This window comes from Ceratosolen solmsi, unplaced genomic scaffold (genome assembly GCF_000503995.2).
Source record: "Ceratosolen solmsi marchali unplaced genomic scaffold, CerSol_1.0 scaffold26, whole genome shotgun sequence".
Taxonomy (NCBI): domain Eukaryota; kingdom Metazoa; phylum Arthropoda; class Insecta; order Hymenoptera; family Agaonidae; genus Ceratosolen; species Ceratosolen solmsi.
In genome coordinates this window covers 1,158,036-1,176,475 of record NW_011948442.1, presented here as the reverse complement: position 1 = coordinate 1,176,475, position 18,440 = coordinate 1,158,036, and the positions used below count along the sequence as shown (strand labels likewise).

Here is an 18,440-nt window from a genome sequence, read left to right as displayed (position 1 = left end):
ACAATCAATGAATAGCAGTAGCGTAGTATCGGATAATATTTTTTAATATAATTTATAAAAATTAATTAAATATAAGTTTTTTCTTATGGATATATAATAAATGACCTATTTTAAGTACAAATATATACACTAAATCATAAATATCAGGACAAAGACTCGTGTAAAGTATAAAGTTGTTAAAGAAAATATAAAATAATAATTTCCATACAAAATGTAAAAAAAACGATAACGAACATGCATTACAATAATAATTTTTATAGAAAACAAAACAAATTCATAAGGTAATCATTAACTTTTCTTTAACATTCTGAAATTATCTTACATATTCTTAAAAATTATATAGATTTATTAAAAACACCAAATAATTTTTTATACTAAGAATTAATTTATCAAATTAGAATACAATTTAAATTTGATATATAATTTAAGAAAATAACATGTTCTTAGATAAAATTTATACAAAAAATGTAATTGATTTACTATTCTCTAGTTCAACTAATTGTGTCATTATTACAAAATATTTAATATTCGTGCATTAGTTTTTTATATACTTAATCGAAGGATACAAGGAATTCATAATCAGATATTCCAAAACATGAGAATCACGTTGAACTCATTTTAATTTGAGATCATTTTAAGTTTTGTAATTTTGACCTGATCAATATAACTCCTTGATTTCTGTTGTTCCTCCACATCAGATCCGCTGTTATCTTGGACATTATTTTTAGCACATGAATTGTTAAATCGGCTTTGATTAATTAACAAAAGACGATATCCCTAAACTCATAAAGCATTAAAAAAGTAGGTTTCAATTCTATATTCTACCTATATCCTACCTATATTCTATCTGTATAACCCTATTTCTGTTTAACATTTCTTAAAATATTGAGAAATTATAATTTTATTTGTCGATTTTTTTATTACCAATACAGTACGTCTAAAAAAATTATAAAATAGAAATGAATATAGAAATGAACCACAGAAATTTTCTTAATTAAGTTGATTGTTATATTAGTTAGTTATAAAAATCCTTTCAATTTGTATATATTTGTAAAAAACATATAAAAAATAATTATAAAAGATTTAAATATTAAATAAATTGTGTAAATAAGTTAAAATAGTTTTATTATTTACCAATAATATGAATGAGAATAAAATAACTAAGTCTAGAAATAGAAATATATTTTATAATAAAGCAGTGATGAAATATTAACAAAAAATTACATAATATTATAATGTATTGTGATATAGTTGTCTATCCTACAAGAATAGAATATATAAAATTAAAGCAAAAAATAACTATATAGGTTGTATACATAAAAAAATGTATAATTATAGGTAAAGAATAATCAACCTTTAATTTCTTCACATATCTAAATCTCTAATACGAAGTAACACCAAATAAAGCATACAAGTTCGAATTTAAAAATATCAATAATTAAAATTAACTAAAATTAGTTAAAATCTAAACAAATTGGAGGAATATCGAGTGCAGAAATACTATATTGAGTTAAAATTTTAATAAATAATAACAAAGAAACTCGAATTCTCGACATATATAATGATTAATAAAAATAATTAATAATTGATAAATAATTTACAAATTCTATTAATAAACAAATCGGAAAAGGTGAAAATTACTAATAATATTTAAATATTTTACAGTAAAACGTACTTGTTACAATAGTTTAAAATTGAATGAATAGACTATGAAAAATGTTAAACAATATTTGTCAATAGAAAGTTATACCATGCACTTTTTAAGTAATTTTTTAATCCACTAAATTTTACTACTTATAAACATATGCATACATACATATGTATTTTTTCATAAGCCTAATACAATTCATTAAAAAATTTGAACAAGTATTATAATCAACTTTATCTAAAATTATAATAAACAATTTTTTAATAATACAAATTTGATAGACTCTTAATTTATTTAATATATTCATAAATTTTATACTTAAATAATAAAATTATAGTTAATTTAAAAACATAAAATATTTATTGAACATTTATTATCAACGATACTAATAATTATTTGATAATTTATATGTGTATTAATAAGCAATATCAAATAAAAAGGTTTTTTAGAAACAAAATACATCAATGATGATATGATCGTAGAGTAATTTATCTACATTCGTATAATTTAAAGATAAAAATTTTATTACAGTTAAAAATAATAGTAATAAATAAATATCAAATATTTTTGGATTTTCGACGTAATATTAAAACTACTAAATCTAACTAAAAATATTTCGCACTAGTACCAAAAATTGTAAAAGATATTAAATATAATATATAGAATAAATTATTATATATAAAAATTATAAGAAATTACTTTTTACAAGCATTCGGAACATTTTTTAAAATATTTTAATATTTGTTTACGTAAATTCAAATTTTATATAGTGGGTGAAGTACTAAAAAATAAAATGCATTTATTCAGAAAAATTAATTTATCTAGATCATTAAAATTATTTATAAGATGAAAATAATAGCTTTTAATTTATATCATGAATAAAAAATATGCTAATATAAATATAAGCTATCCATCAACTAAAAATGTAAAGATTTGGCACTATTTGAAAATACAACATCAATATATTCTTATGAGATAAGATTATTATAGAATAGTACAAAATTATTTATACTGACTGTTGATGTATCATAAAGGATTTAATTATCTCAGCATAGATTTTAGAATAAAATAAATAATTTAATTATTATACTTACTATAAATGTAGTAAACATTTTAGTTTGTATGTAAGCGTGTAATTGTTATTTATAAATATATATGGATCTCTATATATTCCTACCTTCATATTCTCAAAACATTTTCTAATCCTTCTTCAATTTCCCCACAAAGGAAAAATTGTAATAAAGTTTATTTATTACTTTATCATAAATGTTTAAAGGAATGTTTTAGTAAACTAGACAAATAATGAAATAGATTCTATTAAAATTTACTATTAAAATTTACAATATTATACTTTTACAAAGAATATTTTTGTATATGAATACATTAAATGAAATGTTTGAATTGTTGAAGGTGAAGTCTCAAAAAGACATTAAAAGGTGGTCATGATTCCGGTTTTCCAGATAATCTAAAACAAAAAAATTAAAAGTTCTTCAAACATATGCTTATGACTAGTAGATTTTTCTTCAAATATAAAATTTTTCGAAATAACAAATATTAAAACATAAAATATCGATTTTTATAATATTTATAAAAATTGATATTTTAATACAATTTTTTTATATAAAGGGTTACAACCATAGGCCTTTTAAAAATGCACGTAAAACAGTAATATAATTAATCGATTCAATTTTAAAATATCAAATACACCGCTTTAGTTATTATGATATTGAAAATAACGCGTATTTATTTTTTAAATTATTTTAAAGGAAACAATTGTACTTACAATTATTCTGCTGTAGTTGATTCGTAATGGACATCTTTTTTTTCTTCAAAAAATTTTATAGGATTAATAATCATGACCTTGCGATTTATCTTTACTGCAGTGGTATACATGACTCATAATTGTTTTTTATCGATAATATAAATAACAAAGAAATGGCAATCTCATATGTCTCTATTCTTGAATAGACATTTTTCAAAACAATGGGTTAAATAAGTTTTAATCTGTATACTATTTAACTGTATATTATTTAACTGTATACTATTTTATATTTTACTACTAAATATATTGAAATAAATTATTAGCTGTTGAATTATAAACTGGTTTCAATTTTAATACATAGAACATGGACATTGCATTATTTTTATACACTTAATATATTAATAAATTTTGGTAATTAATTTTTCAAAATAATTGACTATTGCAAATTTTTTACGTAATTTTGATCTCATACAATTACAATATATTTTATTTTATTTTTTAATAATAAAATTATTACTGAATTGATAATTATTTAAACCTCTTAGAAAATGTTGATGCTTCCATAACTAATATGTATAACTAATATGTCTATAGTATTTAGATATTTAAATCTTAAATGACTAAAAAATGTCCCGTCGATTAATAAAGATAAAAATAATTTTCAAATATAGGGTAATTCATTTGAGCTAACGTCAAAATGTTAATATTATGATATTAATGATTAGAGATTGTTATATATGTTAAATATGTTAAATATATAAAAAAAGTGTCTCTGTTAAGCCGTTGCAATAAAATACTTTCGTATTAAAATATTAAAATTTATCATTTTCAATTATAAAATAAAGAACCTGACTTATATATCCCAGAATATGTATGCTTTTATATAATATTGCTTTAGATTACTCTTTTAATGCCTTTGCTTAAAAAGTTACAATAGATAAAAAAAAATCTGAATTTTTATGTATATTATGTTATAATATTATATTTTCTAATAATTATATTGAAATAACATTAAAATTCTTTTTACATTTTTATATTTTGTTATATACTCTTCATAATATCAAAATATTTAGAAACAGAAAGTATGACAATACGAACAATTATTACTGAATTATACAGAATAGTTTTATTTTTTTTTAAATTTAAAAGGAATTTATTAAAAGTTAGCATATACAATTTTTTTCATATACTATGTTTTTCTTAAATTTATATTCATTTTTAAATGGTTGTTTCTAATAAATATAAAATTATTAAATAATATATGTATTGGATTAAAAGTATTAATAGTATACAAATATAAGTTACTATAAAAAATTATAACAAAAATTAATCGTAATCGATTTAAAAATAAGTGATAAAGTTTATAGAAACTTAGAAATAGTAATTTAATTTGATAAACATCAATTTCAGAGGCTTATCGACATATTTTAAATATTTAGTAACATCGCTATCAGGGAAAAAATGATGCTGAGAACTTTTATGTGATTGCATGACACATGCAAATTTTATTATTCATAAGATTTAAAAATAAAGATTACAAGATATTTTTCAATTAACCAATACTATTAAAAAATACTAATAAAATATTTTACATCAATGTTTTTATTGCAAATGTTTAATTCATCATTCAAATTAAATTGAAATTTTATAATGTATAAACTATATGCGTATACAGCTATTTTAGTTCAAGTATAATCGCGTTAAAATATATTTTTAAATGTATTTATTCGCAATTTTTTTAAAGAATGCAAACATATTATTCTTTTTATTAATAAGAAATTAAAAATTCATCTTTAAAAATCTTAAAATTGTAAATCATAAAGTTTTGTGATTTAATGTGACATTTTTTTAACATGTTAACGAATGTAATTATTTCTACACTGTCATTTAAATATTTATTGTTTTTAATTTCACGGTAGAAATATTATGTAATTATGGTAGATTCTAAAGACGGAAATTTATTAATTTCTTGAGTAACCTCAAGATAGCAGACTGTTTAAATACATTGTTATATTTTAATTTCATTTTTTTTTAATTCAACAATTTCATTGTTTCAATTAATTTTACTTTTCAATTCAGATTTACTTAATTTTATTGAAAATATAAAAAAGTAATATAAAAAAAACACTTTATCAGTATTATTGGATTTCATCTAAGATCCAAATAGTGGCATTTATATATATATTCTAAGATCGGTCTTAAAAGTATTAAATATGTAAGAATTTCCATATACAAAGAACTCCAGTCTATATAAAAAAAGATACTCTAATAAAGAAATAATCAATACATGTATTGACGTAAGTCATTGTACTTTTGAGAGATTTACGTTTACACACAAAACATATATCGTATATTTTCTTAATATTTTAGAAATATAATCAATTTATAAACTACAATAATATTTATCTTAAGAAATTTGTAATTTGGATATTTTAAAAATAAGATAAAATGGATAAAACACAACGTACTGATTTACTATATGTATGTATTTATGTAGTATCTACGTATATTATATATGTTATTATCTAATAAATTTTTATATAAATTATCATGTCATTATGTAGTATTCATATTATTATATATAATCATTTTAAAAATTATTTTGCAATAAGAAAAAACGAGCTTTGTTAAAACTTTTTTTTGTAAAATATTGTAAAATAATAACATACTTGTGTGCAAAATGTACAATTTATTTACTATAAAATATAAATTATTTTAGATTTCTGTTAATTAAAAATGGTTTCAAACAAGAATGTGGTTAATTTAAATACTTTTCTAATTTAGTATAACTAAAACGCCTACGTAACTTACTTGAAAATTATATTCAAGGTTAGTTAATTAATACTATTTTTATAAAAAAATTAATTTGATATATAATATATACTTCTTATCAATACCATGAAATATACTTTATATTTTAACATGAATAATATTAAATTTTTAAAACGATATACATATATACTTTGATAATATTCTATATGATATTAAATTATATTTAATCAAAATTAAATTAATTTTGATATTCAATGCCTCCCTCTTCTTATATTATAAGAGATTTGTATAACTAAATCATATTCATTTCAATTTATATATTTATAAATAAGATATTTTATTTGTATTTTTATTTTTATTATTGTAACAATCTTTATTGCCTGAAAAAATACATTTAAAAAATCCTTTTAAAAAGAGCGAATCTTAAGTAAAATTTTCAAGTAAATTATTTGAAAAATAAGTAACGTAAAGATTTAAAAATTTGTAAAGTATTTAAATACGTTCCAATAAATATATAACTTTTAACGTATTTGAAATATACATTTAACACATTTTTAGGGTATATTGATATTCTAGAAATATATTATTACAAAAAGTATATAGAGTATTTCATTTTGATAAATTAAACTTAGTCTGAATAATTCATTCGTTATATTTTATGTTTGTTATATTTTTAATATTAACGATACTATTAAATCGATAAAATCTGCTAAAAGAAAACATTAGTTACGCGCATTATGAATGAAAATACATTATATTAGCATAAATTTTATGAATCGAAAGAAAATGAATAAATAAATATGAATATGAAATATATATACATACGTGGAAAATAAAACACGTGCATGCACACACATAACTTCAAGAAAACTATCTGGCATTATGATACGTATAGGCAAAATAAATAATGGATTAACTTTTAAATTTGTAATCTTTTATTTATAATAATTTTGTGAGAATATTTTTTACAATTTACTTTTTGAATAGATAATAAATTTATTATTTTTTTATTATGTCATCTGAATCATAAAATATTTATATAATTTTTTATTAAAAATATTATGTATGTTTGTTTTAGTTTTTATTATAAATATTTATTTATTTATAATATGTTATATACGTGATATTGTAATGTGAATCAATTACTAACAACGATTACATAACAATACGTTGTTGATTGAAAAGAGATATTATTATGTCGATTGGTAAAAATATATTTGACGATACTTGAATTGATTCGTATACCTTTAATTTGCTCGAAATTATAGTTATTCATTCGTTGACTTTTCCAGTCAGATCTCATGCAGGTACATTTATGTAAATGAAATGATCACCACAGTTACATGCGTTTATCCATAATATCATAATTAAAATATTCCAAATAATGAAAAAGAAATTAAAATTTGTAGTTTTAAGATTTAATTTAATTTTTATTTTTTAAAATAAAGCTAGAAACAAATTGTGCTAATTATTGTGTTACACCTATTACATAATAATTCTTGGTTCCATATATATGCAATTTAAATGATATGTTAAATGAATAGTATTGTACGTATTACAAATCCGAACATATTAATTCATATGTTTCGTATACGTATACGATAATCGTAGTGGGAACACGCATGCAAAGCAAAATGAATATAGATGACGCAAAGAAAAAGAGGGGAGAAAGGATGCTTGAAATGAATGCTAAAGATATGGAAATTTCCATTGGGTGCTACAAATTTTTTGCTATTTTATACCCATAAAATTATAAAATGCACATTATGAAGAGACAAATATTTCGTTTCCGTGAAATTAATAATGGTTAAGTAATATAAATTTCTGTTTTTAATATTCTAATTCTATTATCTACTGATCATTCAGAAATAAAACAGTGTATAACATATTACAATTTATTAACTTATTGTTTAAAATAAAGAGTTATGATAAATAATTGAAAATGTATGCAAATTGAAATTAGAATTCAATGTAATTTGAATGAAATTTTATCATTAATTTTGTTATATTATTCGAATAAATAATATCACTATTTTTTTTATGTTTAATGGAAATAATAATAATTTAAAAACAGTATAATCAACATAACAAACGAAATTTTTTAAATTACAATATTAAAAAATTATTTTCTATTGTAAATTTTAAGTGCTTACAAATATTTTATTAACTTTTAGATCACTATCATTACTAATAAAAATTATATTTTTTATTGTATTTTTTATGGTTTAGCTTATCTTTATAGTATTAATTATTTTCAATTAATATTATATTCATAAATTTTTATGTTATTAATTTGTAACGAATTAATTTGAAATGTAAAATAAAGTTTTTACAAAATAATTCTTGAAAATAATTAATTTTTAATATTTTTAATCGTGTACAAATTTTATTACATATAAAAGGTATTTTTAAATAAATCTATTCCAATTAAATGCTATAAACAGCCTTATTAATGTAATATACATTTAAATTCTTACAAATAACCATAAATATGCCAAATTCTGTTTCTAAAAAAGTATTAATTTACCAAAATTAATGTTCAGGCTTTCAATAGACGAATTTGAAAAAGACAAAATCAATTTCGTCACAGTATAAGTATTGGTTTAGAGTCTTAAAGATGATTAAAATATTGAAGGGTAATAATTGATTATATATGCTATGTAGTATATATTATTATTTACAGTAATAATACCACAGCAAGAAAAGATAAAACATAGAAAGAGCCAAGAATACTTATGTTCTTTAAATGAATAAGGATATTAAAACAATCTAAGAAATAAAATAATTTGATCGTCAACATACAGAATTAACTAACTTCTATATTAATTTATATAGTAACCGTAAATACCAGAATAATTATATTTGTATATTCCGCGATTTAACAATAAATCCGAATTTATAAAAATTTTTAGTTTGATTAAATAAAAATGAAATATAAATTAAATGAAAAAAAATGTATTATTGGTACATATGATTTATCGATATATAATGAGAATAAATATCCAATCCTTAAATAAATAAATAATTTATTTCTTCTAATACTAATAGAATATAAGAAACTATAATATTTTTATTATTAATTACAATACAAATTATTTAGTATAAAAATTTAACAATATGAAAAAGTTTTGTATATAAATACAGAATCAACATACAGTGTAAATCGTGAATTTTTTGTAACATACATTGTTCGCTGATAACTTTAGAAACAGGGTGCTTCAATATAATTTTAAATATGGAAGGTGACGTAAAAATGAATAAAAATTATTTATACTATATCTTGGAAAGTTGTATTAAAACAATATAAAATAGTTTATATTCCTATAATAGCAAAATCGTTATCATTTAATTATATATTGCATGATATAATAATACATATTTTATATATATATAATTTTGAAACTGCAATGCCTATTATAAATTTCATAATTATATTTTTAAATTATAGTTATATTTGGTACAATAATAAATAATTATTATATTTATATATAACAATCAAAATAATATCGGCTATTTATATAGTTTTACAATTTAGTTCTGAACTCATAAAATTGTGTTTCTGCGAAAGGTTGAACTTCACAATTTAAAATTTATCAATTAAATCAAAGACGCAGGTAAATAAATTTAATTTAAAGTTAAGAAATCTTTTATTAAATTGCAAAATATTTTAACATTTGAAAAAAATTGCATAAAGATAAAAATGCATAATACAAAACAAAATTACCTTAAAGTTGCTTCCATGTACAGGTAGAATATCTTCGTTCACCTTACGCGACATTTTCTGTAGCGAGCTGTAATAAGGAACTTGAAACAAGAGGTTCGGTCCGGTATTGTTTAGTAATGTAGTACAGAAGATGCTAAAAACTATTAAGTCAATGCAATCTAAAGGGCTACGTAATACTGTGATATCACTAATTTCTTTACTTGGGAACCCTGTTTCGTTTTATCCCTGTATTTATCTATCTCTGTCTTTTATTTACACATGCACATTTATTCTCTCTTTTTTCTTATTCTTATTTACTTACTTTTTGTTATTCACTTGTTTGCTCACGCACATATTATATGCACCTCTTCTACAAGAGCAATCTTTCTATTTTTTCAACTCTTGTCTCTTATATCACTTCTTAGTATCTATATATAAATGCATATGAATCTGTAAGCGTGGGTAAAAACATGTGCGTGGTGGTTTTGTACACTCACATAATCGACAGCATGCGTGTTTTAAATCGATATATGCACGATTGTGGGTGAGTATGCGCACTATAGTTGCGATGAATAAATATACAGTAGTTTATAATTAGCTAAATTCACACTTGCGCAAACACACGTATGCATGCATATAAGTGAGTGTATGCATGCATGCACGTGTATTTTTACTAATAACTTGAATTCTTGAATTTCCCCGACACGTTAATCCTCAAAATGTAAAAAATGCTGTTGTTATATCTCGGTAGCAATTTATTCAATCGTTACGTTGTGATAAACGGATTCGAAATGAAATTCAGACTGTACATGAAATATAACTATTATATAAATTAATTAAAAAGATTTTTTATACAATTTTCGATTACCATTGAATTGTAAGATCACTTTTTGATGATAAGAAAAAAATGAGAACCGCGAACGAATACACAGAAGTGCTCAGGAATAGTGATGGTTCACGAAAGAACTCGGTACCCCCTCCTTCACCCCCGTTGACCCATGAACAACAGAATAAGCACATGTGCGCACTATGCCCCCTCTTAGCTCACTTCTCGATCGCCACACTGCTACTGCTAATGCTGAAGACGACATTAAAGATCCGAATAATAATACCATCAGCATCAGCAAATATTGCAACGGTATACTTGCTTAGATAAAGAATAAAAACGCATAATTTCATTTTATCTTGCTACAATTGGTATATAAAATATCTTTGTAAAACTATTTTAAAACCATAAACTGAATCGATTCCAAATAATAAATTAATATTATTTTGGTCTGCGTTATTTTTAAAAATATATCATTCATCAAATCATTATGCAAATTTGAATTTTTTGAAATATCATATTATTGTAAATTTTACTTTAACATTCAATTTATTAACATATATAGATAATATTTAAAATATCCTATAAATTTAATTCAATGGAAATATTATAAAAAATATAAAAAAATTGACCTACCTTTAAACGTTATACGACTAATATACTATTCTTTACAAATTATTTATATATAATTAAGGTAAATGTCGTATAAATAATATGTACAGTGAAAAGCATGATATAAAATGAAATAGTATTATATATATATTAAAGTAAAGTCAAACATAAATTTTAAAATGTTGATAAAAACATAAAAAGACTAAATATATCACTTTATATTAAAAAAAAAAAAAATACTAACAAAATTTTTCATTTTTAAATTTAATTCTGGATATTTAATAATTTAAATATGGATAGAGATGTTATAATAATCCTTGAATTTGTGCAATATAATAACTAAATTATTTATTTATTATTATTTTCTTTAATAATTATTAATAATAATTTTGATATTTTATGAATTAATAATTAATGTACAATTCATATGCGTCTTCAATATGTGTATTCAATTGTGTATAAAGTAATCGTGTATCACATGTAGTTATTTATAGGTTTATATATATTTTGTAATATACATAAAGATACTAAAAGTTAAAAAATTTAACACAAATCGAAATGTTAATATAAATCTATAAAATAATTTTATAGAATTTATATAATTTATTTGTTTATTTAAAGTTGGCATATATATACGATTATTGAACACGTAGAGGCAATTAACAAATAAAAACGTTAAAACTTATTTATTTTATTTAAACATTATATTGAAATAATGAGAAAATTAATATGAATGTATTGCATTTATTTTAAAATTTATAAAATCAATGATAAAAATCGATTTTAAAACGGTAAAAGTTTCCAAAATTTCAATACTTCTTAGTTAAATTAATATATTTATGGCAGTTATAAATACACTTTTCGAAATATTAAAGAGTACTTCAATAACATGAATTAATAAAAGTTTTATTAAGTAAGTCTATTTTATTATAAATTATTTATATTTTTTTATAACGTGTAGTGTGATTTTTATATAAAAATAGTAATCATAATTTATTAATTAATTAAAGCTTTAAACAGAATTCTGTTTTCATCCATTACTATAAAAATAAGAAAATATATTTAACTGTATACACTTACATTAAATTTTTAAAAATTGTAATATATAACAGGAACTTTCCGAAAGAATTTATTTAAAAAAAAATTTGAATAAAAAATATGAATTTAATTTTCTGTAATTTAGACACGAGAACTAGAATATCAATTAGATATCAATATACATAACTATATAAGCAGGAGATATAGAGATGCCTAGGCTACATCTAATATAAGAATTTATTAAAATTATAACATGATATCGCATTATTTTTTGGAAATGTAGAAAATAAAGTGTTATATTAATCGAAAACTTCAATATATAGATTTTTTTAAAGATTTAGGGAAACATATAATGATGATTATAATCAGTTGGAATGGCTCATATTATACCATAATATAAATAATAAATGAAAATACTATTGTTGTAGATTATCGAAAAAGTCAACACTAAGTAAATAAAGGTATTACTCTATTGAAATAAGGATTAAAAATAAATTCAGGCAAAATATACTTAACATAATCTAGTTTGATTATACTAACAAAGTGAATAAAATCTATTTGTTTTTATTTCGAGAAAGTGAACACAGTATAAAAAAACAATATACATATACAATCTTCACAATATCTATTAAAAAAAACTTAGTGGAAGTTAATTTTGACAAATCTATGATACTGTATTTAATTGTATTTTAGTACTTGAAAAATATTAATCAAGACTGTAAAACAAATAATTAATCAAATCAAGAGTATGTTCTATCATTCAGAAATACAATTTTTAAAGTTTCTCATCCCAAAGTACTAAAGCTATTTTCTAGATAAAATAAAATAAAACTATAATTTATGTTAGAAATGTGATATTATGAAAAAATAATATTTTAATAATTATAAAATAATTGTATAACATTCAATAATATCTTTATCGTCTATCGTAACACTCATTTTGATTTTATTTCCAATTTATTTAATTAATACAATCTTCAACGAAAATTATTAAACTAAATTGTGAATGTTTTTATTTACTTGATTACTAATTCACTTAACATCTTCAATAATTTGAATTTCATTATTTTGAGTCTTATGAAAAGCTTTTTGAGATTTTCGATGTGGGGTAAGGAAATGAGTTACACCTTTACTAGTACACGCCAGCACAGATCGAGTAAACCGGTACCAACTACTTCATATATGAATCGAAGAGTTCTAACCTTTTGTTAATAATAATGCTTCTCGCATTGTTGGTAACAAAGTCAATATTATAAAATATTTATAATCACTAAACATAAGAATACAGATTTCATAATAAATAAAATAAGTGTGATAAAAAAAGTAATTTCTTTATTTAAAAAAATTTTAAATAAAATTTAAATTTTATTTTTACATTTTACTTAAACAGATTTTTGTTTGTAAGTTTCAAATAAAGTAAATTTGAAAGAAACTTCAAGAATAATAATCAATTATTTACAGCAAAAAAGTTTCTGCGAATATAAATTTGTGAAGATTAAGATGTGCATTACTTTTGTCACAATTGCTATTAAAGTGAATAATGTTGAAAAAAGGAAAGTATTATAATAATAATTATGTAATAAATATGTCTTAGATTTCATATTTAACTGTTCATATGGAAACTATTTCATTATGAGTATAGGACAACAATAACATTTTTTAAAAACTTAAATCTTACTTTTATCTTAATTATGAAAACTTATAAATCAATTATAATATATTTTTCTCAAGTTTCTTTGTCAGAAATTTTAATATAATCGTTCTATTTTAAATTATGATGGGCAAATATACATAGATTTATTCATAATTTAAATTAAACTGTAACCAATAAAGCAAATAATATTGCCCGTCAATATTTCTTTAATAATAGATGAAAACAGAAATCTCTTTTTATGTGTATTTTCGTACTTTATCTATTTAAATTTATTTAAAATATGAATTGTGTAAATTTGGTTTTTAAACCATTATATTTTAATGCACTTTTAAATATTGTGTTAAATATTAAAATTTTATTATATAATTTAAACAAAATTTCACCATATAATTCAATATTTCATTGAATAAATAGTATATTATGTTTAATATTAAACATATTATGATTTTCTTTTTGTAAAAATATCGTATAAATATTAGGAAATTAAGTTTAATATACCATAAAAGGATTTTTTAATTTATTTATCATCAATAAATTCAATAATAATATTAATTAAAAATCATTTGCATGAAATTTTATTATTAACATTTTTTTATCATTTAAATATTCATTTAGAATACTGGATAATAGATTTTTAGAAAAATTTTAAGATAAGATTAATTATATAAATCATAATTTTTTAAAAATAATATGAAGTAATCGAATTTTGTGAAATAAAAATTCGCAGATTACTAGCTGTAGTTAATAAAAAGAAGATATCTAGTTCTTGTAGGAAGAAACTACAGTTCATAATGAGACATAAACAAATTATATACGTATAGCAATCTGGTGGTTAAATAGCCCAAATTCTTAAATTATTTAAATAAGATTATTATGTAACGGAATTTTTATTTATTTATTAAGCCTAATTCATGTTTGTTTATGTATCCATATAATAATAGTATCTAAATTATATTGCTAGATTAAGCTTCTTTGAAAATGCAACATTATTTTTTGTTAATAAAGACAATAGATACTAATTCATTGATTACTTAGTTAAGTTACAACAATCAAATTTTTTTATGATTATTTCAAATAGACAATATATGCTATTACAAAAGCTCTAAAAATATCAAGCTATATTTATATCAACTATACATATGTCGAATTCATGTAAATTGATAATCATATAGGATTTATGTATTTCAAACATTGCACTGCTACTAGATTGCAATGTCAAATGTAATTGTAGATTTTGTTGTCTTTGATAGAAATGGAAATTATTTTTTTTACGAAATTAGAAGAATATAGTTTACATTTATTTGATTTCGTGAAGAAAAATGTTGACCATGAAGACTTATAGAGTTACCTCAAGCTTATAGATTATAAAAAATTTAATTATTTTATAATATACATTAAAACGAAATTTTATTTAAAAACTTTTAAAATATATACTATTAATAGATTTTGAGTAGTTTTCAATATTAGAGATAATTACTGATATGTAAACGAAGCTTTTAAAAAAATTAAATCTAAATATTTCATTAAAAAGTGACTGATTTAATGATTCAATTTATAACCATATATTTGAGGAAAGATATTCAAATATATTTAAGTGTAATATAATAGGAGAAAAGAATATAGCATTTAATTTGGAATTTTATTGTTATGTCAATTATCAACAGACCCCAATAAAGAAAACTGTTTTAATAAAGTTATTTTAAGACAATAATACTTCGATAGAATACAAATTCATATTTCATAAACAGTTAATTGCTCGGGTTCTAAATCTTAGAAATTATTTATATTTTATTTTTAAATACAGATTACATAAATGTATTAATCTAAATTTATTTGGATATCTGTCAATAAGTATTAATACATGCTACTTATTATCTTTCTATCTTTCATATTCTTCTGTGATTTAGCATGTTTAATATTTTTATAATAATAAGCATTTATACGATTGATAAATGTGAGTTATGTATGTGTATATGCATACGCCAGCAGTTACGTTTACATATAAAATATATAATATAATATTATTTTATTTTATAATATATCATATTTTATTTCTTTTCTATTTTATAATACATTTTATTAAACATAAATAAAAAATGTTAACATTTATAATATTAAAATATATTGGAAACAGTATTTTTTAAATGAATATTATTTTTATAGTTTTCTTTAATAAAAATTAGATAAATTTTATGAAAATTTAATATAAAAATATAGTTATTTAATAAACAAAACTTTAGAAAAAGGAATTTGTTCTTTATTTGTACATATTAATTTTAATTAAAAGTGTAAAAATTTAGAGTCCACTAGCTAATATAATGAATTACTTTTGTATAATATGATGGCTGTAGAAAAGGTAAAAATTACATTTTAAAAAGTACCATATACGAAATCTTTTAGACAATTGTATAGAAATAAAATTATTATTCTGTTACTTATCTCCTTTATTTAAATAGACTTTTAATTTAGCATTGTCGTGTGTTAGATTTGATATTTTATTTAAGAATTACATAGTATATTATAAATATGGCAGGATTCATTATTATGACAAAATTAAAATAAAATAAAGTTTGGGAACGATTTATTTTTATATTTTATTAAAAATTGGTCGACTTATTTATATATTTTGCATAAGTATAAACAACTCCAATTGAAATATTTTATTGTACTATTTACAAATGATAACTTAAATATCATTACATGCACATAAAATGTGACTATGATCGCCATAAGGTAACCTAAGTTTTTTTTTAATTTTATGGATTGATTTTTCTAATTCAATTAAGTTTTATACGGCGGCAAATAAAAGACAAGTATATATATGCGTAATACTGAGATTTTTATATTAAATTATGTATATTTCTGTATTATATAATTCTTAGTTTGTTCATAATATTATTTTATATACTAATAATTATAACAAAAATTAAACTATTTATTATCAAATATAAAATAATAAACCAAGTTACATGTTTCATATTTTTCATACATTTTTCTGTCATAATATGCCAATGAAGGTATTATAACCATTAGTGTACGTGTGTGAGTGAAGATGTTATCATGAAGTAGAATTAAAATTATAAATATAAAAGTACTGAAGTTATGGCACATATGCAGATAGGTTATGAAAAGTTTAACAGTATATCGTGATCGATTAATTATATAAATAAATTTATTTACAATATAAAATATTATGTTTGATTAATTTGAACACATTGCTTTGAATGGCATAAAAATTCCAAATTACTTCTTAATATAATTTTTATAATAGTTTTTATAAAAATAAAATTCGATTTTTTTTATCTAAATGGTAAGTTTTATCTAACTTTGTTTTATATTTTAATGAGTTACAATTTTATATGAATATATAGTTAATTCAAATTTGACAGCTATTTACAGTACTGATTTAAAAGTGAGTTATTATTTTTATTAATATATTATAATAATAATATTATTTATATAATAATATAATATAATAATAATAATAAATTCATATAATTAATTTATATTTATATATATTAACAGTATATTATTTGGTCTTTTAGTGCTTCGCCGTACGATTTTAAACATACTAAATTAAGTATTAGATAAGTTTTATCGATAAACATAAGCCCGATTGAATTTAATATGTTTATTGTTAATTCGAAATTGCATTCGGTAAAGTAAATAAAATATAACTCATGGCTAAACATCATTTCACTGAAACTGTAGAGTAAATTTAAATATTAAGAAATAGCGAAAAATTGTACTGACTTATTAAAAAATGTCTACTTCTTGAAATATAAAATTCATTAATTTTTTTATCAATATACAAAAGAGAAAATATTAACAGTCTTATTTTTTCGAGAAGAATCGATCGACCTTGAAAAGCCTCTATTTGATTTAAAAACACATATTTTTGATGACCTTTGATGTAATATATTATCATGATTTGACATAATATATATGTTAATCTTTACATATAATATGTGATCTTTATAAATAACATTCATAAATAATAAACCTGTATAAAAATCTAACTGTATCTAAATTTCAATAGGATAATTTATTTAATTACAGTAACAATTTTTTATATTTTTTCTCCATTTTTATCTGAGAGATTTCTGATACGGTTTTATAAAATATGTTATGATTTTATTATAAATCAATCAGGTACTTTCTCATTTTAAATTTTATTTAAATTATATGTTTAATTTGATTTAATTAGATATGTATATTATGAGGGTATGTGCACATATATTTCTACATATTTTTTTAATCTACTCTATTGTTTATTATGAATCATGATAGTCTCTTTTTTTACACTTTTATATTTTGAATTTCAGTTATTTTGTCATGGTTTACTTAAGTAATATTTAAAATAATATAAAATTTGAAGTATTATTCTTCTAAATTATTTTTATTTTCATTATGTCACTTATGCTT

At 20.1% G+C, this 18,440-nt stretch overlaps 1 protein-coding gene across 2 annotated transcripts in view; it reads right to left on the bottom strand.

The window, feature by feature from the left end:
* LOC105365790 (proton-coupled amino acid transporter 4) overlaps positions 1–10,511 on the bottom strand; it is a 35,941-nt gene extending 25,430 nt beyond the window's left edge. For both annotated transcript variants that reach the window (XM_011504040.1, XM_011504041.1), the window contains exon 1: positions 9,907–10,511. In XM_011504040.1, the coding sequence (XP_011502342.1) occupies positions 9,907–9,960 (54 nt within the window). In that variant the 5' untranslated portion in view covers positions 9,961–10,511. The remainder of the gene's footprint in view (positions 1–9,906) is intronic.
* Between the last annotated feature and the right edge of the window lie 7,929 nt (positions 10,512–18,440).